Genomic DNA, 23,333 nt, shown 5'->3' on the forward strand with positions numbered 1-23,333 from the left:
AAAATTCAAAACTCTTCCTGATCATCTGACACAAATTGTCTCCTTTATTAACAAGTTGAAGCTTTTCAAAGCGCACATTCAGAACGGCAATCATCCCATGTTCCTTCTTTGTTGAGCTCACAGCAGAAAGCTGAAATCCAAATGAATAAAGCAAAACGTGACGCTGCTGCTGAACAAAAACAACCGCAGATCACTTTTCTCATGGATCCTTTAATGCAGAGACTGACTGATGAGATCCCCGCTGGTCACTGATGAGGCAGCGAGAGAACCAGAGATAAATGAGCAGAAATCTCTCTGAAAGACGGCCCTGTTATAATTTGGAGAACAGACATCGGTCCGTTCTGACCGACACTCACGGAAAGGAACTGATCAGAGAGGCTACAACTGGCCTGGGGGTTAGCCCCGCCTTCAGCCCCTAAGAGTCATGGGAAGTGGGGAATTTTCCGTGTAAAACCGTGAGCCAGGTACTTGTTAGCAGAATTAACGTGCATGCCGTTTGGCTGAATGCGTGTGAAATGAAGTTACCGGGTTCCAAAAATGAGCAGAAAGGAGAGGCGTGAATAACTCAGCCAGTTAAATTATAAGTCAGCACTTGGATGGAAGTATGAACTGACTCATTGCAATGTATTAATATTAAATATATTATTTGCCTTTGACTCAGATGTCGGTCATTCAATTTTAAATTTAAATAAACATATAAAAGCAAGATATTCTAATGAAGGTCAAAATTAATTTAAGTTGCACACAACTGAAATGTAATGTATTTAATGTGTTTATTGCGAATATGAATGACTCAGACACCAGAAGGATGCTCTGTCCAGATCTTTGTGTATTTGTTGGTGTAAGTGTCATTAAAAGAGGAATGTTGAGTTACAAAGAATTACCAGTTAAATACTGATGGATTAACGATGAAATATTCAGTTTTATCCTCATAAATCTGACTTCAGAGAAGTCAGTGCCTCTCCAGCATCAACCTCACCGCACATCACTGAGTAGTTGTGTGTGTCAGAGAAAAGAGTGAAATAGAGAGAGAGAGAGTGTGTGTGTGTGTGTGTGTGTGTGTGTGTGTGTGTGTGTGTGTGTGTGTACGGGATGAGAGAGAGAGTGTGTGTGTGCAGTGGCGGTTCTACCCTGAATTACTCCCCGGGCGAGACCCTCCTCTGGCGCCCCCCCCCCCCCCCCTCCCCCAATAGAGTCACTTTGTCCATTTATTGTAACTGAAAATACAGTTAAGAAATATTTAATCAAACACAAATAATCTGAAATAAATATTATAAACTACAAATCACACTAATAACACACTAGAATAAATGTAACTGCAGCACTAAGAACAGAAAACACTAACTAAAACCTAACCTTTGTGGCCTTCCTGATGCAAGCTTGTCAATAACGTCATCATATGAAATCTGCTCCCCCCCCTGAATGATTGATACTAACAACAGCAGGTTAGTGAGTTGCTCCTGAGACTTTGGTGATCTCAGGTATGACTTGATCAACTGGAGTTTTGAAAAGGTAACAGCAGCAGCAGCAGCAGCAGCAGCAGCAGCAGCAGCAGCAGCAGCAGCAGCAGCAGCAGCAGCAGTAACAGCAGCAGCAGCAGCAGCAGCAGCAGCAGCAGCAGCAGCAGCAACAGCAGCAGCAGCAGTAAAACACAACAAAAACTTTGTGATACAGCAGAGCAGACACACACGAATCATAACTAATGTTACAAGTTAAGGCAGAGCAAACGTTTAAGAAGAAAATCTTAAAAATTACGTTATTTACAATATTTGGGCCTACTTCAGTTTTGGTCATGATAGACCAAACAAGAGATTTTTCCTCTGCAACGTTGTTGTTGTTGTAGGGCAGGTAGCATTCGAATTTAGAAAACATGCATCTAGCTATGCGATAATACATTTTTCTTTGTCTCTTTTCTCCTCTTCTTCTTTTCTTTTCTTTCTAAATTGGGCACCAGCTTTGACCTTTTTTCTCCATATTTCAGATGTTTTTGCATTTAGCATAAATGTCCTGACATAGGTATCAAGTCTGTCGACTAAACCAACTGTCATCTAAGTGAAGAATTTTTTTTTGTTTTCCCATTTTTTATTTGAAATAACCAAAAAAGCATGATTTTTTTTATACTTTTTTTATACCCGCAGCCCCCCCCCCCTCCCGTTCGTCAAACATTTCCAGCAGGAGCGCATGCAGCTGCACCCAGGGGCGCCAATTCGCTACATGGCGGCGCAATTTTTATTTTTATTTTTTTCATCAAGCACTGAGCCGCGGCCCGCGACCGTTGCCCCCCTGGAAGAAGATCCAGCCAGGTTTTGCGCATGCGTTTTGCGCTCCGTGCTCACCTCTCAGCCTGCACCCTTCACCCCGCGCCCCCTCCCTTCTCCTTCTTCACCCCGCGCCCCCTCCCTTCTCCTTCTCACACACATTTGCGTCTACTTCTCAAAGACAGGAGGGAGCGCAGCTGCGGGGCGGGGGCGCCGCCAGGTTTCAGGCTGTTACAAACTCTGTGATATAAGTAAACCAATAGTGGTGCATAAAGTATTTTACAAGAGCTGAGCCGCTGGCGCCGCCCCTCCGTCATTTTTCCGCCCGGGCGATCGCCCGTATGGCCCGTGCCTAAAACCGCTACTGTGTGTGTGGAGGGGGTATCTGACCTCCAGGGTAGTCTCTGTGTTAACTCTGGCTGAGCTGCATTGATGTGTGTATTGTGGGTGGACTCTTTCCTTGAAATAAACACAAGTACAATACTGCTGTTTTGTTGTAGGGAGAGGGGTGTGTTATGGAAAATAATACGGCTTTAATTGTGTGTTTGTGTGTACGTCTCGGCAGGTCAGTGTGTGGTGTGAATCTTTGACTCTCACAGTGAAAAAATTCGGCTCTTGGTGTCAAACTTGTTCACCACCTCTGATCTATCAGATCTAAAACTAGTCGTAGATTGTTAGAAATGCATCTGTCTTTCATGAAACCTGACTGATTCTCATCTATTACTGTATCAAGAACACTTTTCATTCTCATGGCTAATATTGTGGCAAATATTTTATAATCATTATTAAGTAGACTAATTAATTAAACTAATGAGACTGTTTGGTCTTTGTTGTGTTGTTAAATGTTGTTAAAGTTTTATTTGCCCCACAATCTAACCTGTATGTATTTTTTGATTTGCTGTGCTATATGTCTGTACAATGATCCATCCAATCAGAGATGAGTGGGCGTGTCCTCAGAGACCATGGAATCATCGTTTCAGTGACGTCAGAGAGTCAGACGTTGGTGAGGAGCGGAGCTGACGCTGAATGCTTGGAGCTACGATGGTTTTCATCAACTTTCTGTTTAAAATTGTAGAAACTGATGTCATGTAAGTAATGTTTTTTCTAGATGTTTTTAAACTGATCGTTTTTATTACAATATGCAGCTAAATGCTAACTGTTACTAGCTTTAGCATGTAGTGTAATGTGTTGGTTAGTCTGTCTCTATGTAGCTAAAAACGACCTTAAACAAATGTTCAAAGTTCTAAAGGGGACTTTCATTAAATGGACCATAGATCAGTCTTTTCTGGACTCTGTGGTAGACCGAGCACACCGACCGACACCGAGCTGCTGTCTGAGCCCATTCCAACCCCCAGACCTCAGAGATTCCCGCCTCCTCTTCCTCCTCTTCCTCTGCTGTACAGTCAGAGTTTGTCTGCAGAACATTTTCTTTCTCCAACAGTTGTCCTGAATATTAGCTAGGTGAGGACTGCAGGTTGGATTTCCTGCTTGCTCAAAGTGAAAGGAGCTCTTCAGTTTTTGGACACGACGTACTAGCAGAGCATCGATTAGCCTGTTAACACTTTAACCCTTTTAACTGTATGTGTGGGGGTTAATTAAAAACAAAAGACAAAAGAAATTCAAATAATGTTTCAATTCCAACGATTCTTAGTAGGAAAATTGTAATGTTTTAAAACTCCTGTTAAGTAGAGACATCACCTATTTGTAGTATTTTCTTTCTAATCAATGCAGTGATTTTTGTATTTCCTGTTTATCCCTAAAAACAAAGGGTTATCATCTAGTCCAGGGGATGATGGGGGTTCCATCTGTGGTTTTAGTTGCTGGAATCCATTCTCAGCCAAAAACCTGAATCTAATGGAAGCAAGTCTTTGACAGATGAAACCAGGAGAAAAATGGTTGACAGACTGATGCTGACATGACAGAGAAGAACGGCTCATTGATCATTATGGATTAGTAGACTCAGTGTATGATTGACATGTCATTCTCATCTTTAACAAATGCAGCTCAGTTGAGATAAAGAAGTTGAGATAAATTATAATAAATGATGAAGTCCATGTTGTCCTGGGAGACATTAACTGTAGAGAAAGTCTCTCTTCCGTCTGTAAAGTTTTCATGAATGCTAACATGTTTAGAACATGTTCAGTGAAACTTTCCAGTCTGGTCCATAAATTCAGAGCAGCAGCTTCACCTCACTGTCTGCATTCATGGAGCTTCTTTAATGTTTGGACTTTGAGAAACTAATTTGACCTCCTGGCTTGATCTTCATCACTTGGATCCACATTGGTCTTTGTGAAGGACTTGTGGGCTTGAAATCAGTGTTCATGTTCTGTACAGTCCACTTAATAACAGTTGTTGACCTTTGTCCTGACCAGTGGAGGTTGTTGGACAATAATTGTCCAGATAGAAGTGTAGCTGCTGCTCCATCACAGTATTTCAGACAAATGGATCAGAGGAAAAGCTTTGATGTTGCAGCTTGGATCCAGAATCAGAGACACTGTGAGGATCATTTCTGCACCTTTAGAGTCACAAACAGATAAACGTCTTGACCAAGAGTTGATTGACACACACACACACACACACACACACACACACACACACACACACACACACACACACACACACCCACACACACACACACACACACACACTACACTTACACCCTTATGCACACACATATTCTGATTAAAGGGAGGAGCCTAACACAAACACACACATAAGGGGGCGGAGCTCTGCTCAGGTGTTCCTGAATCAGGAAATGAGGAAGTAGAGAGTTTTCCTCCGTGTCAGAGCAGACAGAGCAGGACTTTCTTCTTCTTCTTGACGGTGAGTCTTTGTGTTTCTGTTGTCTTCTCCACTCATGATGAAGGCCATCTGTGAGGAAGAGGAGCAGCAGAGGAAGAGCTCAGACTGAAGTTTGTCTTCTTCCAAAAAGGTCACTGCAGGTCACCTTTCTGACAGAAACAGAGCAGAATGCAGCTGAAGGCCAAACTCTGAGTTCTGCTGCTTCTTCCAAACAGTTGGTGACTCTGCTCCAGCCTTCCTCTCAGCTCACATTCTAATGACATTCCAGAGAGGCTGTGGAAGCTCCTCAGTGCTCTGATCTCTGCTGAAGAAGGTTGGGAGGCTCTCAGGTCCTCAGTGCTGAACAACTGCATGTTTCCAATCCTCTCAGTACTGACATCTCCTTCATTTCTGAACTTCTGACAGGATTCTGATGGAACACAGCTGGGAGCTCCTCTCTGATTGGTTCATTTCTTCATCATCTCTTCTGTAGTTTGAATCAAATCACCTTCAAAGGGTTTCCTTACAAAGCAGAAGGTCACATGACCTCACCTTTCTCAGTCACTGAGATCAACCATCTGTCAATCAGCTTGAAGCTCCGCCCCTCCTCTCAGCTGCTGTCAGGTGGTGTCAGGTTTCTTCTTGAACCTGTTCTCTGTCTTTAGTTCAGGAAATCTCAGATTTCTGATTCTTTCTGTCTGGAGGTTCTTCTCAGCTCTGCTCTCAGCATCTTCCTCAGTGATCCAGAGGTCTTCATCAAATCTCTGAATCCAGATCTGCTCAGCCTGAAGCTCTCTGCTCGTTTCTGCATCTCAGAGGAAGAATTCATGTCTTTCTTTCTTTTCTTCTCATTCTTTGATTTCTGTCTGTTTTTCTTGATGCTTCATGTTTCCTGAAGTGTAGAAACAGGAAGTTTGTTGTTTCTGTGTCAAAGTGACTGAATGGAAATGTTGCTGCTGCAGCTCCATGTCTCCACCTGGTGGAGGGAGAGCAGAAGTGCAGCAGCTGATGGCAGCTTCCTCTGATGATGAGGAGGGTTTCCTCTGCAGGTGAAGGAGGAAGGTGTGTGTGAGCTGATGTGGATCCAGTGAATCCAGCAGCATGGATCAGTGGGAGGAACCACAGGAGGGAGCCCCTCCCTCTACAAGCAAAGATGGTAACCATGACAACCAGAGCAAAGCTCAGAGGTGAGATGAACATCTCCAACTGTCCACACTGTAAGCCCGGATAAGTTGAATTTACTTAAAAAATTTGAGGAAACCGGTTGCCTTAAATTTTTTAAGTAATGGGTTATGAAAACTTGAGTGCATTTAACTTAAATGCATGAAAGGGTGGAATTATCATTTTAAGTTCAAAATACTAAATGCCAAGTTGATTTCACTTACAATCTCTTGTAATATCAATTACCTTGTCACATGAACTCCACTTAATATTTTAAGTTGAAGTAACTAAACCTTTGTATTCATCATTGCATTTGCTTAACTAGAACGTTTCAATTAAGAAAAATATGCAACACAAAAGTTTTTTTTACTGTTTTATTTAAAAACAGCATTACGTTACAGGGTCATTGTCCCTGCTTTAACAACTTTGAATCATAAGCCAGAAACAGTGGCAAAATGTGTGTCATTCATGCCCTGAACATTGCATAAAACAAAGCACCATCAAAAACACTTATAGTATTAATAATGTGTACATCCTTATTACAACAAATCACATTAAAACTGTATTGTAACTTACACTCCTATTAGGGAAATGTTTTAGCTTTTAGTTGGTATTGTAACTAAAATATTAAACTCTTTTGAAATGAAATTTTTTTAAAGCCTCTGTCATGGAAACCTGTGCAAAAATCAGTGCAAAAACCACAGAACACATGTATCCCAAACCTTACACAACAATAAACATGTTTTCATAAAAGTCCAACATTACAAACTGTGGCAAACAAATCTGGAACAGTAGAAGGGCCATTTTGAACACGATTTATGCTTCCAGCTGATTTTTCAATGTTTGAATTTTGGGTACCAGCTCACTTTTACCCAGTTTGAGCATTACTTGCTGAATAAAGTTGAAAGTGTTTTTCATGCACTTGGGGTAGTCCAGGTGTAGGGCATAGATCAGTCCAAAAAGGACACAGAAGGCCTGTGGTAGGTTCAACAGTTCATCCATTACCACAGACCCTTCCAAGATGATCCCTACTCTGGATGGGTTGAGCTGGGTATTTTCTTGACCAAGGCAGAGAATTCCCAGTGAAGTTTCACTGTACGAGTCCTTGTCAGTTACATCCTATCATTGAAAGAAACATTTTGACAAGGAGAGAACATAAACATGCCAGTTAGAAAATGGTTTTTGTGCAAAAAAATAACATGCGACTGTTCATAATGAACAGCATTGTACAACATAAACCACACAAAGTATTTTATATTAAAAGGACGATATCAAATTTTTATCAAATGCCATATTCAGATCTGTACAGGTTGCAACACTTTGCCCAAAATATGTATTTACTCACTCTGAGTCACAGCTGTGCTGATTTATTTATTTATTTATTTATTTTCCCCCCCCAATGGAGCAACCAGAACCTATCGATTGGAATCAGAACTCCCCATTTGAGTTTTAGACCCAAAAACATTTTCACAAGTTCCAACTGGTGCCAGTAAAGTTAAAAAACGTATTGGGAAATTGTAAAAGGATTCATACAACTTAAGTTATTGAGAGCATTTTTTTCAATAGGAGTGGGACTGAAAGTGGGTAAACTATCTTTGTTTGGCCATAAAATAGAGACTTAATGGAGACACTGATGCTGATCAAATAATTTTGAAAATTAATGGCAGTGTTCATTAACAGTTAAAAAGGAGCATGCACCAGCAACAATTACAAAAACAAATTAACTTACAGAGCATGTTCTGAAGAAGGCAGAAGAATCATCCGCCAAGATGACAGGGAGTCCCCGAAGACAAAGGCACCTGATGTCTGTTGGCTCAGTGGTCTGCAAAATAGTGGACACAACAGTTAAAACGTATCTTGCTAAGGATCCTCACATCAGGGTTTCCCATTCATTCATGCATTTGTGGTGGCCCATGTGTGTGAGCCTGTGTGTTTCTGAGTTTGTGTGTGTGTGAATGTGTGTGTGTGTGTGTGTGTGTGTGTGTGTGTGTTTGTGTGAGACTGTCAGTAAGTTTGTGTGTATGTGTGTGTGCGTGCTACTACCTTCAGGTTGTTGTCTTTTGCTGAGAGTGTCCACCTCCATGTTTGTGTGTGTCCACCTCCATGTCGGCGTGTGTGTGTGTGTGAAATTTGCAACAAGAAATATGTAGAGCAGTCATAGAAAGTGTAGCAATAGCAATGTCTTTAGGTTATTTGACACTAAGTGTTGGCAATGGAAATGTGTACTTTTCAATAAAAATACAGGATATATTTAACCCTTTTGTTGTGCCTTAATCCCCAAACCCCACCACTAATATAATCTAATTATGTGGGAAACACTGCACACGTATTTATCAAATAAATTCATCACGATGTTTATGCACAAGAAGACAACAGGAGAGGAAAATGGAGGACAAAAAAGAATATTAGGTAATGAAGAGAGAAAAGGAGACGATTAAGGAAGGGAAATGAGATGATAAGAATGAAAAAGACAGCAATAAAAAGATAAAGGGCAGAGAAGAAAGAAGAGAAAAATTGAGATGAACAAAGAAAGGAAAGATATAGTAGACTAATGTAGTCAAACCCACCTTTGTCTGACGTAAAAGCTCAGCCAAAAGCTGGCCGGTAAGGCTTTTTTCTTCCGAAAGAGGTCCACCAGCCTTGGAGAGAAATGGTCAAGTTCATCAAAAAAAATTGTCTTGCAGACTTTTCCCCACCACTCTGGAGAACTCGTAAAAAACCTGAAACGAAACATGTATTGCATATGAAGCTAAAAACAAGAATCTATGGACGAATTGTATTTAACATTACAGTGACACATACATCTTTTTTAAACACTCTGGAGTAATACATACCTGGCTTTCTGTGAAAAGAGCTGGCCATCTATGCAACATCTGGCTGATGGCAGGCTTGTTTTGGACAACTTCTTTTCTCCGAAGTGCAAATGTCAGGTCAATGTTTTTCTTAACAAGGGACCCATTTGGCTTCGTCTTCATCATTTCATTGACCAAAACCTGGCGAGCTTCTTCCAGGTTGTGGTCATCCCTCCCCTCTGGATATTCAGGTAGGAAATTTAATTCTCCTTTCCTTGGCTTTTTTATGCCTTTGTGAGAAGGGTCGGCATTTGCAGTGTACCTTCCACGTTTACCACCATTGACAGTGACATCAACTCGTCCAATCTGGCGCATTTTGGTTCTGTAGTTTCCCATCTTGAACTTGAGACTGTTCTTCCATCCATTCCAGCCGGAGGATGACCCTGATTCTTTGAGACACGGGTGGGTTTGTACTAAAGCTTTTGCAACTGCTTCAAAATCTTCCTTTTCTGGGTATGCTTTAAATGCATACATGGTCTCGGCCAATTTCTCCAGTATATCATGTTTCAACTCTTTTGTCACCTTAAGACATGTTCCATCTCTCAGATACAACAGGTTACCTTGACGAAGTCTGTACTCAACATCAACTGAAAATTTGGGAACGTCAAATACCTCTGGCCACTGAAAACTTCTATCCAGAGAGGAGTTAGACAGGATCTCTGTGTCTGCCTGGCTGCTTGTGTCACCATATGATTCAGTGTCTGCTGAGATTGGCACAAGCTCAATCATAGGGATGATTTTGATTGTTGGCTTCTCTGGGAGCTCAGAGAGATTGGTGAGGTTACACAGTTCATTGTTAAATTCAGGATCTTGGTACTGTAAGGTGAAACTATAGTTTGCTTTGAGATTGCCTTTGAGCCAGCCAATCAAATCCTCAAGCGTGTCAGGTCGTTTTGTCGTCATCTTTCTTATATCCCCCTCTGAGACAATAACCCTCATGGTTATATTCTCTTGCTCAGCCATCTGGGAAATCATGATGAAAGACAGGTATTTAGCAAATAACATATCGTCTCAGAGTTACCATAAATTCTCCTTGTACCCTATATCCTGATAATGGGAAGACATCATTCAAGTCTGACATCTGAACCACAACCAAAGAGGGGACGTCATTACAGACAAGTTGGTAAGATCTTAAATGCTCACAATACCATGCTGTCATTTTGTGGCAAACAAAAATAATTTCCGTGTTAACAGCCACAATTTTTTGAATCTGGGCAAATTCAGGGAGACCTGAGCATGAGCCAGTAGAGAGTATCATGCCGGGATGATATTTGATTCCATCTACACAAACAGATGATGCATTAAGAACAGACTCAGGCTTTGTAATGTTTTGCGCGAGTACTCTCTGAATGTTCAAAGGGAAAGAGGCAAGCAAAACTGGGGTAACCTTTGTCATCTCAACTGACGGTCTGAAAAAAGAGCTACAGTCAAGGTGATAACTGACTGCTCTCTGATGTTTGGTAGCAAGTGTCATGGCAACATTTTTGAAGTTTTGCACATTGCGAATTGCCTTTTTGAAGAACTTGTGCTTCCCCTCAAAGCGCATTGTCCAAACATCACACAGGGGACCAAATTTCCTTACAAGCTGAGGGTAATGTTCCAAAAAGTGATGTTTTGGCCTTAAACGAAAATCTGGAAATGTTGACAGCAGCAGCTGTCTGTGCTCTGCTATTTTACAGTCCAGGAAATGCAGTGTCTCCTCAGTGTGTCTTGGTGCAACAGCTAGCTCAACCACATCTTTGGGAAGCATGATAATTTCCCAAGTGTTGTCACCCTCAGGGACACAGTGACCAATAAGAAAAGGAAGAAGCCTTATGAGACACCAATTCTCATGGCCATTTCCACCAATGGTTCTTTTGGCGGAAAATCCCTTTCCAATAATCTGAGGTCGGTCTGTTTTGTCAGTAAATGTGTAGTTAAAGTGTCTGATGGCCTGATTTAACATTTCTAGTGTGAATTCAACCCTTGTCTATCATGTCTTTAAGACAAAGGGACAACTCAGTTGGAACAATGCCTTCCAATATATCATGCAAGATGTCAGGAGGGTAACCAGTGACTACATGAAAGTGCTCAAGATTCTCAGTTAAAGGACATGCTCTTTTCACACCATAAATCCGACTCAATGCTGGATCCTCTCTCACCTCCTGCACCTGCTTATCATGGGAGTCTTTGTCTCGAAGTTTAAAGTAACCAGAGCATACCTCTTGGTATTGTTTGTCAAAACTGCTTGCCGAACAGAATCTGCAGAACTTGTCAGTAGTGAAGCTCTCCAGGAATCCTGCCAGGGAGTGGGCACCAAGATTATCAGCAACAACATATAAGACTGTGCCTTTCACACTCTCACCTAGTTGTTCCAAGTAAACACCATTTTGCTCCAATAACTTTAGATCATAGATAAGAGGTTGCAGAACTTTAGCGTAACCACACTCTTTGACTATAGAGGTATTGCACAATAGTGCAAGTTGGATTGAGTTAAGGGTTGACCTGTATTTTGCAGGTATGTTGGCAATGACCCAGTATATGGCACACATTTTATGTTTCAGCTTTGATGTTCCTAGAGGATTGGCTACTTCGAAGTCATCAATGTAAAGTGTAAGAGCAATTGTGAACTCATCCCTTGCAAGAAGAGAGTTTTTATTAAAGCACTGCCCATCTACATATGAGCTATATTCCTGTGGGACATGGACTTTTTCTGACATGGCTTTATCCAATATGTCAGTTTTGTTCAGCAACTTCTGGAGCATGGGAACAATAGGGACATATGCAAGTGTTTTTTTGCCTTTTTCCACACAATATTCAATGGGGTTCACCAGTGGAAACTCTCTACGTACATAGGCCGCTCTCTTTTTAGCAGTTCCTAGGGATCCATCTTTGGCACAAAATGACATTATGTTACTTTCTGACACGACATTGGTAACCTCTCTCACAACGGTTTCATTAATGTCAGCATAATATTTCTTAAGTACAGCCCTTACTCTGTTATGCAGAAGTGGCTGTGACAGCTTATTGATTTGACAAAGCTGCTGTATTACTTCTTGCACAGAACTCTATGGTATGTGAAGGACAGTTTGCATCTTTAACAGAAGAGATGCCAAGTTGTGCTCAAGCTGTTTTTCTAAATCACAAAGATCATTCTCACTAGCTTCTACACTGACATCTTCTAAATCGTCCATATCATCAGCATGTGACATTTGGTCTTGTGCAGCATCATTGTCATCGCTTACATTATCCAAACCAATGATTTCTGACTTGAAACTTTTCCAGTTCTGGTCATGGTGTACTTTACTCTTGTGTGCTTTGAAAGTGGAGTATATACTTGTTTCAAAGTTACAGTCTTTATATGGGCACCTGACTTTATGGTTTACTTTTAAGTGTGCAGTATGCAGGTGAGTTAAGTAGTCAGTCTGAGAACAAGACTCGGCAAACCCACATGACAGACAGCAAAATTTAACTGGTGCATCTGGCTGCTGATCAACAGTTTTGGTGTGAAGGCGAGATAAATGTACTTTTAGTGCATTCAGTGATTTAAATGTACATGGGCATTCCTGGTACAAACAAGGAAAGGGCTCTGTTCTTGCATAACTTCCATGTTTTAGCCTATAGTGTTTAAATAGCTGTGCTCTCTTTTCACAGTTAAGAGGGCAATACTTACACTTCCAAAGCATATTTTTCAGAGGTTTGTATTCAGTTTGTTGCCAATATCAGGATACTGGTGGTTTTAAAGGAATATCTTCCTATGACCTGCAACACAATAAAACAAAGAAAATAAGAGACAAGGGAACTTATATAAGCTACAGTGGTCTACTGCAACAGTATACCTGTATTTTCAAAGTAGCTAACATTAAAGATATAATGTAATTGTTAGGGGTGTAACGTTATTGCTATACTCGGTTACTTATAATCCGGTTGCAATTCACTTGGAGGTAAAATAATCACTAATGCAAAACATCTCATGCATAAGACAATAATACAATTAATGGTGAAAGTCATTTACATTAAACGTTAATACTAGGAAAAAACAATGCAATGTGGTCGCTTAAGTTACACTCTTCTTCCCACTGAGTGCGTGTCCCTCGCTCAGCGTGGATCGGGCTGTGTCACCAAGACGCTAAAATTACAGGTGGAAAAATGCCTAGTTAAACTGGTTACAACCGCATTACACTGATCACAAAAGCCCCTCCAGTAAGAAAAAAAGAGTAAATAACGTTGCGCTCCCATCCCCGCCGCCATGATGTGCCTGGTTTTCGCCTGCGGCGCCTTATCTGCCGAGAGGCAGTTCAAAGCCAGGCGGCGCCCGCTAAAACGCTACAGAGATTGAAATTGTCCAGTTGAACTGATTAAAACGACAGTTTTCCAAGTTCACAAACAGCGCGTCAAGCAATAAAAAAGGCAATTTGGCTAGCTAACGTTAAGCCATCAAACAGGTGGTTACGGTCACGGTGATGTCCGTTGAACTTAATAAAAGTACGTCTTTCTCTCTAAAGTTACGCATAAAAAGCCCCTCCGGTGATAAATGTGACTTACTTGGCTAGCTAAGTACCTAACGGATGAAAATGTTGATGTCCATCGACGTCAAACTGCTTCACTTGGACTTCTCACAAACAGCCCACCAAGTGAAAAAAAAAAAAACTTGTAACGTTAGCTAGCAGGTGAAATGGCTGCCGACCTACTAGATAAGATAACCGATAACGTCCTCCCACTACTCACCAGCATCCCCTTATCAACACACAAACACAGAAACATTAAGTTGAATGATTCAGCAGCAACGTTAGCTAAATCAAAGTTACTTACCGTCTCTGGCGAGTTTTAGTAGACACTGGACCGTCCGGTGCGCGGCGAGAAAGTGACGTCTTCTCGGCAAAAAGCAGGGACACGGCGGCAAAGTGACGTCTTCTCGGCGGCAAAGTGAAGGCGATCACACTCCCATCATGCATTGCATCACTAAAACTTGGGAATTTTAAGCTATTTCACTTGAAATTATTCACTGGCTCAACTAGGTCTACAAATTAGTATAACATACTTACATCTGCTAGTAATGCAATCAAAACTTAATCGATTTGAGCCATGTAAGTAGATTATACTTAAAATGTTTGATTAGATATGAAATCCGGGTTTACAGTGCATGATCTTCTCCATGTCAGAGCTCAGGACTCACACCAGCAACCTTCATTCTAAACAGGAACCAACCTGGATCTGGATCTGGATCTGGATCTGGATCTGGATCTGGACCTGGACCTGGATCTGGATCCAGCTGTGGGTCCAATAGGAGTCACAAGTCAAAGGATTTAACAATTATCTTCAAGGACATCCGTCCAGCAGTGGAACAGTGAGTGTTTGTCAGAGTTTTTGGAGGCTGGATTCTAGTTCAGATGATCAACAGTTTTCAGATGAAGGACTTGAGGTCTGGTTCAGTTCTGGATCTCTCTGATCAGACTCACTTGGAGCATCATGTGTGTGATGAGATCTTTTCAGTTGAGTCTCTGAGAGACTCTAAAAAACTGTTTCTATCAGAAAAGAAACAGTTTAGTCAAATATTTTAATAAAATTCTTTGATAAAGATAATCCTATAATTAACCACAGATAATGTAAAATATATGTATGATAGTTGGTCTCCATTAAAAATGTAAACAGAACGTTTTTTCTCTGTATCTCATCCAAAAACTCAAACATTCAATCCTTCATTTTCTTCTGGTCTAAATGAGAATCAATAATCCAGTTTTCTGTGACTCTGATTCATCTGTGAGTCAGAATGAATGTTGGAATCATTGCTGTTCTGAAAACAACAGCATTCATGATGCATTTCTGATCTGAGATGATCCAAATCCAAAAGAACTCATCAAACACCATCATGACAGAAACTCACTTCTAACTAAACAAATGTTTTTCTGTCAGGATCCATCAGAGACGCAGAACTGGATCTGGATCTGAACCCAGCTGTGTTTCCTTCAGGAGTGACCGGTCAAAGGATGATTTCATCAACTTTAAATCATCTTCTGGTCCAGAGAGGTGAGCTGCATGTAAATGTTCTTTCTCACAGACATTTCTATCTCCATGTGTGCAGCAGTGAGTGTTGGAGCTTCTCCACAAACACAGAATAGATCTAGTAGATTCTACTGAGTGTCTGCAGGACACCAGTGGGTCCAGTAGGATCTGATTGTTGCTGATTGTCCACAGACTGGACCAGCAGAGCTCAGAGACTCCCAGTGGTCCGTCTGTCCAGCAGCATCAAACACAGCTGGACTCCATCTTTCTGGTCTGTACATGAACAACAACTACTTTCCCATCATTCTGTCCACAGTCGTCTCCATGCTGCACTTTGGACACCAGTGGACTGTCAGTGTGTCCAACATGGAGCTGATGTTTGGCTCCATGACTTCACTCTGATTGGCTCATTCATCTGGAATTCTGTTGCAGCTGCTGGAGGACAACATTGTCACTTTTGTCAAGAAGGAGCTGAAGAAGATCCAGAAGCTTCTGAGTCACAGGGAGGAAGAGGAGGAGCTGGAGGATGAAGATGAAGAGCAGAGGAGCAGCAGAGAGTCACTGATGAAGATCACAGTGAACTTCCTGAGGAGAATGAAGCAGGAGGAGCTGGCTGATGGACTGCAGAGCAGTAAGAGGATTTCTCTGAAGGTTTCAGATTTCCTGATGTCTGAACACATGGAACCACAGGGATTCAAACCCTCATCATTCAGGGCTGCAGAGAGTTGATTTACTGTTTGTTGTCTTCATTCAGGATCTGCTGCTGCAGTTTGTCGACATGAAGTCCAATCTGGTCTGAAGAAGAAGTTCCAGTGTTTGTTTGAGGGGATGGCTAAAGCAGGAAGCCCAACCCTTCTGAATGAGATCTACACAGAGCTCTTCGTCACAGAGGGAGGAAGAGGAGGGCTGAATGAAGAACATGAGGTCAGACAGATTGAAGCAGCATCCAGGAAAGCAGACAGAGCAGAAACAAGCATCAGACAAGAAGAGCTCTTCCAACTCCCAGCTGGAAGACCAGAACCAATCAGAACCGTGATGACTAAGGGAGTGGCTGGCATCGGGAAAACAGTCTTAACACAGAAGTTCACTCTGGACTGGGCTGAAGGCAAAGCCCACCAGAACCTCCACTTCACATTTCCATTCACTTTCAGAGAGCTGAATGTGCTGAAAGAGGAGAAGTTCAGCTTGGTGGAACTTGTTCATCACTTCTTCCCTGAAACCAAACAAGCAGGAATCTGCAGCTTTGAAGACTTCCAGGTCCTCTTCATCTTTGATGGTCTGGATGAGAGTCGACTTCCTCTGGACTTCCACAAGACTCGGATCCTGAAGGACCCTAGAAAGTCCACCTCAGTGGCTGATCTGCTGACAAACCTCATCAGGGGGAACCTGCTTCCCTCTGCTCTCCTCTGGATAACCACACGACCTGCAGCAGCCAATCAGATCCCTGCTGAGTGTGTTGACATGGTGACAGAGGTCAGAGGGTTCAATGATCCACAGAAGGAGGAGTACTTCAGGAAGAGGTTCAGAGATGAAGAGCAGGCCAGCAGGATCATCTCCCACATCCAGAGATCCAGAAGCCTCCACATCATGTGCCACATCCCAGTCTTCTGCTGGATCACTGCTACAGTCCTGGAGGATCTGCTGAAGAGCAGAGGAAGAGGAGAGCTGCCCAAGAGCCTGACTGAGATGTACATCCACTTCCTGGTGGTTCAGGCCAAAGTCAAGAAGGTCAAGTATGATGGAGGAGCTGAGACAGATCCTCACTGGAGTCCAGAGAGCAGGAAGATGATGGAGTCTCTGGGAAAACTGGCTTTTGGGCAGCTGCAGAAAGGAAACCTGATCTTCTATGAATCCGACCTGACAGAGTGTGGCATCGATATCAGAGCAGCCTCAGTGTACTCAGGAGTGTTCACACAGGTCTTTAGAGAGGAGAGAGGCCTGTACCTGGAAAAGGTCTTCTGCTTCATCCATCTGAGTGTTCAGGAGTTTCTGGCTGCTCTTCATGTCCACCTGACCTTCATCACCTCCAAACTCAACCTCATGAAAGAAAAACAGAAGAAAAAAACCCTAAAGATTCTCAAACTGAAACGGAGAAGTCCAGTCCAGTTGTACCGGAGTGCTGTGAAGAAGGCCTTACAGAGTCCAAACGGACACCTGGACTTGTTCCTCCGCTTCCTCCTGGGTCTTTCACTGCAGACCAATCAGAGTCTCCTACGAGGTCTGCTGACTCAGACAGGAAGTAGCTCACAGACCAATCAGAAAACAGTCCAGTTCATCAAGGAGAACATCAGTAAGAATCTGTCTGCAGAGAAAAGCATCAACCTGTTCCACTGTCTGAATGAACTGAATGATGGTTCTCTATTGGAGGAGATCCAACAGTTCCTGAGGTCAGGACATCTCTCCACAGATAAACTGTCTCCTGCTCAGTGGTCTGCTCTGGTCTTCATCTTACTGTCATCAGAAGAAGATCTGGAAGTGTTTGACCTAAAGAAATACTCTCCTTCAGAGGAGGCTCTTCTGAGGCTGCTGCCAGTGGTCAAAGCCTCCAACAAAGCTCTGTAAGAACTCTCAGGAAAATCACCTTCAGTCAACAAATGAATCTGAGTGGAAACATGAAAGATTCAATAACTGCTGTCTGTCTTTGTTTTCTTCAGACTGAGAGACTGTAATCTGTCAGAGAGAAGCTGTGCAGCTCTGTCCTCAGTTCTCAGCTCTCAGTCCTCCAGACTCAGAGTTCTGGACCTGAGTAACAACAAGCTGCAGGATTCAGGATTGAAGCTGCTGTCTGCTGGACTGGAGAGTCCAGACTGTAAACTGGAGACTCTCAGGTCAGGTTTCATTCAAAAATTGATTTTCTACAACAAGTTCTGTCTTTTGTTTCTCTGATTCAGTAGAAAGTGTCAGATAGACGTCAGTGCAGAGGAAACAGCAGAGGACTGTTGTATAGAACTAAAATAAAAACAATATTCTGCTTGAGTTAAAAGTCCTGGTTTTTACTTATCTAATGGTTACAGATGTCATCATGTTTTTTTGCACCAGACTAAACAGGAGAACCTAAGTCCATCCAGGCGTTGATATTTGGGAGAAGTTCATGTTCTGTGTTCTTTGAAAGAAAACATAAATCAATCCCAGAACTGCAGATTAAAATTAACAGTTGCAGCAGATTTCTGACCCACAGAGCAGCAGCTCCTTATGAAGAGATATAAGGAGGTCAAACTGCAGCAGACTGACAGGTCTTTCCCACGGACCTGGTTCTGGTGATTATTCAGAACCGAGCTTGGATCAGAACCAGGTCTTTCATTTCACATTGTCTTTAAGTCAGCTTCTGGTTCTCAGTCCTGGTGCTTAAACAGACACTAAATCTATGCTGTTTTAGAGTGAAGAGCCTCTGCTGGTAGTTTATGTTCAAGGCTGGAGGCGGAGCTACCTGCCAAAGGAATAGATCAGCTGACCAAGAAACTTAATGTGGCAGCACGAGTATAAGGAAAGATTAAAAGAAAATCTACAGTAAGCCTTGGCTCCCGCCCAAACATGAGGAAAAAGGGGGATTCCCCTGTTGACTGATGCAGGGTTGTATTATAATAATACCATACCTGAGGCAAACACACATGCCAATCCCTTTTCCTAGACACAGGCAGAGTACGCAGCAAATTGTGCAGAGTCTCGTTAAAACGTTCTACCAGGCCATTCCCCACCGGATGATACGGGGTTGTGGGACTTTAGTATTCTGTAAAGACTACAGAGCTAAAAACATTAAGGTTTCCACATAAAATCACTTTAAAAACACACCAGCCTCTGCCTATAATGTTTAAAAGATCCTGCCGACAACGCCAGAATGTGGCAGCACCAGAAAACGGGTCAACAACGCCTCCTGGGGGCTGCTGAGCCCCAGGAAAAGATTAAAAACAAAGCAAACACCCTTTTGTGAATCACTGCACATGTGATGGAAACCACACAGCACACTGGGACCCCCCACCACACACAGCAGTCCACCACCTCAGCCTCCCCCCTCCTGAAAAAAGAATTAAATTGATCAATAAAAGCCACATAATTAAAAATAAAGATAAAAAGGTGATTAATGTTCCAACCACCGCCTATCAGCTGGTGGGAGCCGTCCACAGTCCGGTGAGACGTCACAGCAAGGAGGGGTCCCGGTGAGCTGAGCGTATCGCTCCAGCCGGTTCCGTCGTGGCGGGGGTGGGACCCAGACAGAAATCATGGTTAAAAACAATAAAGGCAAAGCAGCAGCTTTAATCCCTTATTTGGGGGAGATGAGAAGGGCGTGCAGCCAAAACACGTTCCTGAAGAAAAAGGAAATAGTTTGCAGGAGCCTTAACTGTACGTCCAGGAGGAAGGCCAGCTAAACATACCAGTCACTGAGAGGAGGGCAGATCTAGCTGAACAAAGTCACGTCACGCTTGCAGACTACTGCCGCCACGCCGCAGATGCGGCAAAGCCTGGCCGATTGCTCGTGTACAGGGAGCTGTGAACGAGTCTGCTCGTAAGTTCCAAATCCCTGGTCAGTTCAGAGAACTCCAAACCTGTCTTACCTGCCTGCCAAGCCCCGTTCCACTTCCTGGTGCCTTGATGTACGGCACAGCACAAGTTCATGTCCAAACGTGGTGGAGGAGGGCTTTAAAAGCACCGCCACCAAATGAACACGAGAGTGTTGACTGCCGCCTCATAATTAGTGGGCGTGTCCTACTGGCCACACCCCCGTGGATTTTATGTGCATCAAAGGCTAAATGTTGTTAGCGCAGGTTAGCCTCTCCTAGTCCTGGTTTCTTCCAGCTCCGTTCTTCAACAGAAAGAGCTCTGACCACACGGATTAAAACTAAAATGATGAGCGAACAGGCGCTTCATAATGTTACCTTCAGCGTGAAGCTTCGGACCGTGCCCAGCTGCTGTTGTTGTTTTATTGCCGACCCGGGCGTTGTCAAGATTTCATGCTGTACGACATTAGTCCGGCCGAGGTCAGAGGGGCCGGCAGAGAAAACGACACTGTAAGAGTGTAACAGCCCTGCTAGTCTGTAGCGACTTCCCTCTGGCAGATTAGCACAACTTTCTTCATACAGGTCTGTGAGATGTTGAGGCACGGAGCAAGAGAACGAGTTACCGGGGTCATGGGAAGGTTGATCTTTAGGTTGTGAGAGCTCCACCTTCCCCACCACTTGGGCTGGCTGAAGAACACCAGCCTTGAAGAGAGGAGCCGACTCCTCTCTTCAAGGTGACGGGAGATGTGCTCGGGTATAAGACTCTAATGGGGACGCACAAAGACTGCGAGGGCTGAACAACTGAGCGTGCCACCATCACAGGATGTTTTGAGACAAACGCTTTTGCAGGACTCAGCATCAAGTCTCCAGAAGTAGCAGAGCCGACCTGGGAGGTACCGGGCACTATGTATTCACGCCCTGCCTCCAATACAGTGGTGCGTGCCACTCTCACTAGATAAGTCGCAGGTTGTGGGTCTGGCTTAAATGGGGGCACCTTTTCACCATACAGAGTGATCTCTTTACGGCCATAGTCCAAGCATGCTTGTGTCTGTAGTAAAAAAGGGTGCCCCAAAATAACTTCAGTACTCTCAGTTGTGTCAACGATGATAAAGTTAACTGAACATGACTCTGCAGCCGACATTGACAGGAAGGTCAACCTCACCCAGAACCGCTAGGCCCTCTGGTCTGATGCCTTGGAGAGTGTGCACCGCAGATGATGAGGTTGAGGCTGGATTCCGTCAGGAATTAAATGAAAGAAATGAAGGGGTAACACATTTCTTCTGGCACCAGAGTCCAGCAGAGCACAAATCCGTACGCCATGTATCATTATCTGAACACACATTTCCTCCTCAGGGCTTTAGGCGCAGAAAACCACAGTGTTGTTGTCATTGGTCGAGGGAAGCAGATTAGCTTTGCGGGGGCCTGGCGTGGGCCGGCGAGGGGAGGGGCAGTGTTTCTGGAAATGCCCTACCCCCGAGCAGTTGTGACAGATCAGTTTGTCCTCCCTGGGTTTCTTGCGTCTACTTTTGGCTGGCTGCCTTCTCGCAAACCGCCCTGCTTGCCCCGAAGGAGTGGAAACAACCTTTTGTGCCTGTCCGTCTTCCTGGTTGCTGGCATATTCACGCAGTGGGGCAGCTCTGGCCCCATGAATGACTGCACCCCTTGCGCCCGCGCCTGATCTCATCAGTTGGGTGACAGCTCGAGCCGCACTTCTTGTGGTTTCAAAACGGTGAGCCTTCTGATATATCTCAGCCAGCGTTTTGGGTTGATCTTCTAGCAACTTTTGAATAATGTCTGTATCTGTTAAGGCGTTAGTGAATATCTCGACGTTTATGCACTCCTGTTCACTCTCGGTGCAGTCATCATAGACTACTGCAACCTTCTCATAAATGTCATCCCTGAGAGTGTGCAAAGCTTCACCTGGTCTTCTGACTCGCTGTCGTAGCTCAATGCCGATGGTTGCAGCATGTTCAGAACTTGGACCATAGGCAGCCTCAATTTCCTCCACAATTCGTTGGAAGCTCCACGAAGGTGACCTTGGGTTCTTGTGAATAATAGCTCCAGCAGCACAGACCAGGCAGAATCTAAGCTGAAAAACTTTGTTTTTCTCAGTCCAATGGTTCACTTCTGCACAACTTTGATGTAGAATGCACAAAAAATGATACAGAAAATCTCTCCACGATCGTGATCCATCAAAGCGATCTGGCTGCAGTATTGGAATTCTCTCGTTCTGCAGAAACTGCTCCACCCCCTCGCCTTGCAGAGCAGCATCATGTCCAAAAGCAGGTGAATAAAAGCTTTGGGGGGGTGACTGGAATTTCACATGGGCGTTCTGATGCAGTTCTGTCCCATCATCTGATGGCCCAGTTAGATATTTGGGTGACAGTCATTAGGTGGAGAGATGTGGAGATTTGCAAGGCAACGGGTGGCGGTGGGGGTGGATGGATCAGCAAATGGTGGAGACACAGAACAGGGGTTTACAGGGATGGACATCCTGGGCTCGTAGTTGCACTTTTGAAGACGAAAACCCGCCATACACTCACCAGCCGCGTGATGTTGTTCATTGGTGGGTGTTATAAAGGGGTTGGTGGACATTGGGGGCGTCGGGTAAAGCTCCTCCGCCACCACGTGTTGTTTAATCGGGGCTGAGCAGGCCCGCTCACCCTCGGCTAACGTCAGATCCGTACACGTGACACAACGATTAGTCTCTCCCTCGTTCACGTCTTTTAAATCATTTACATTCCTCTGAGGGCGGTACTCTTCCGCTATCTCCGATAGAAAAGGGTTCGTGCTCACGTTTGTGGCTGCATTTCTAGTGCGTGGCCTAGCTCCGACCGCAGCAGCATTTGCTCCGCGCGCCGTCATTTTGAGCTCTCAGGCGCCTTGCACGTTACGCCGTCAAATCTTTCTTTGGGTCAGCCCTGGTCAACAACGGTGTATCCCGGAACAAGCCCCCAGTGTTACCTTCAGTGTGAAGCTTCGGACCGTAGTCGGAAGCCGCTGTTTTGATCTCCAGTCCGGTCGGGACTTAAATGGTAACAGATTCAGCGGGACACCGTTGCTTTAGAACAGGCCTTTTAGCCGTTTATTTCTTTGGTCAGATCCACTCTTACAGCAGAACGTCTCCAAACACCTTCTCATTCAAACTGAAAAACATGCAGCCAAACAGCCCCTCCCCTTTTCTCTCTCCCGCGCGTTTTCCCCTCTCATGCGCCTGCGCCCCAAGGCGACGCCCCCTTCCGTCGCTACGTCATCTCCCTGCCAACCGCAGTCACACCAAAGAAACATAGCAACGGGGGGGACAAGCTAAGCTGCTAACAATAATAACTGTAACATTAATAAAAGCCCGTTTAGAAGATCATCTGGTATATTACCGAGCTGCCAGATATCTATGTATGTCGCCTCTCAGTGGAACTCATTTCCTCTTCCAGTATTTTCAACACTACTGCGCATGTGGGAATGATTTATTCTGACCGAAAATGTGACCCATGTGAATGTTTATTGTAATCGGAAGACGTTTTTCTGGGCTCATGTACACGGTTGGATTCTAATCCGACCATTGATGCGATAAAAATATTTTTCACAGGTAACCGCGGCAGTCAGTCAGCGGGACAACCCTGCTACATGGTAATCCTGATTCCATGTTTGATTGCATGAGTTTATCCAAGAGATTCTCCCAGAGAGAGTCTCAGCTTCAGCTACGTTGATGACGGCCGCTTCAGCGGTTTTTCTTCCTCTTTCTCTGACTGAGTTTGAAAGTGTAGAAAATGTATGTTTTAATATCTTATTCTTTATTATGTTACAGC

The 23,333-nt window shown here is 43.8% G+C and overlaps 3 protein-coding genes and 1 long non-coding RNA gene across 6 annotated transcripts in view; 1 reads left to right on the plus strand and 3 right to left on the minus strand.

The window, feature by feature from the left end:
• The window catches only part of LOC144989034 (NLR family CARD domain-containing protein 3-like), a 242,440-nt gene that overhangs the window by 156,284 nt on the left and 62,823 nt on the right, over positions 1-23,333 (minus strand). The gene's annotated exons all lie outside the window — the stretch shown is intronic.
• LOC144989491 (uncharacterized) lies at positions 4,762-5,780 on the minus strand. The gene is made up of 2 exons (XR_013653727.1): positions 5,206-5,780; positions 4,762-5,129 (listed from the first exon to the last, which is right to left on the minus strand). It is a non-coding gene; the product is annotated as an uncharacterized LOC144989491 (long non-coding RNA).
• The window catches only part of LOC144988997 (NLR family CARD domain-containing protein 3-like), a 273,480-nt gene continuing 255,087 nt past the window's right edge, over positions 4,941-23,333 (plus strand). The window contains exons 1-8 of one of the 3 annotated variants that reach the window (XM_078940554.1): positions 4,941-5,081; positions 6,089-6,226; positions 14,232-14,378; positions 14,945-15,058; positions 15,227-15,305; positions 15,467-15,665; positions 15,789-17,592; positions 17,689-17,862. In XM_078940554.1, the coding sequence (XP_078796680.1) occupies positions 6,141-6,226; positions 14,232-14,378; positions 14,945-15,058; positions 15,227-15,305; positions 15,467-15,665; positions 15,789-17,592; positions 17,689-17,862 (2,603 nt within the window). In that variant the 5' untranslated portion in view covers positions 4,941-5,081; positions 6,089-6,140. The remainder of the gene's footprint in view (positions 5,082-6,088; positions 6,227-14,231; positions 14,379-14,944; positions 15,059-15,226; positions 15,306-15,466; positions 15,666-15,788; positions 17,593-17,688; positions 17,863-23,333) is intronic. The other 2 variants (XM_078940564.1, XM_078940570.1) reach the window with 2 other exon arrangements.
• On the minus strand, positions 8,987-14,359 carry LOC144990541 (uncharacterized). The gene is made up of 5 exons (XM_078944062.1): positions 13,844-14,359; positions 13,098-13,160; positions 12,705-12,793; positions 11,254-11,330; positions 8,987-10,015 (listed from the first exon to the last, which is right to left on the minus strand). Exon 5 carries the CDS (start codon positions 10,013-10,015, stop codon positions 8,987-8,989), a length of 1,029 nt encoding a protein of 342 aa, XP_078800188.1. The 5' UTR covers positions 11,254-11,330; positions 12,705-12,793; positions 13,098-13,160; positions 13,844-14,359.

Source organism: Oryzias latipes, chromosome 2 (assembly GCF_053564925.1).
Source record: "Oryzias latipes strain Hd-rR chromosome 2, Olatipes_Hd-rR_3.1".
Classification (NCBI taxonomy): domain Eukaryota; kingdom Metazoa; phylum Chordata; class Actinopteri; order Beloniformes; family Adrianichthyidae; genus Oryzias; species Oryzias latipes.

Coding starts and splice junctions, on each gene's coding strand:
- LOC144990541 (XM_078944062.1), bottom strand. CDS start 10,015: ATGGCTGAGCAAGAGAATATAACCATGAGGGTTATTGTCTCAGAGGGG.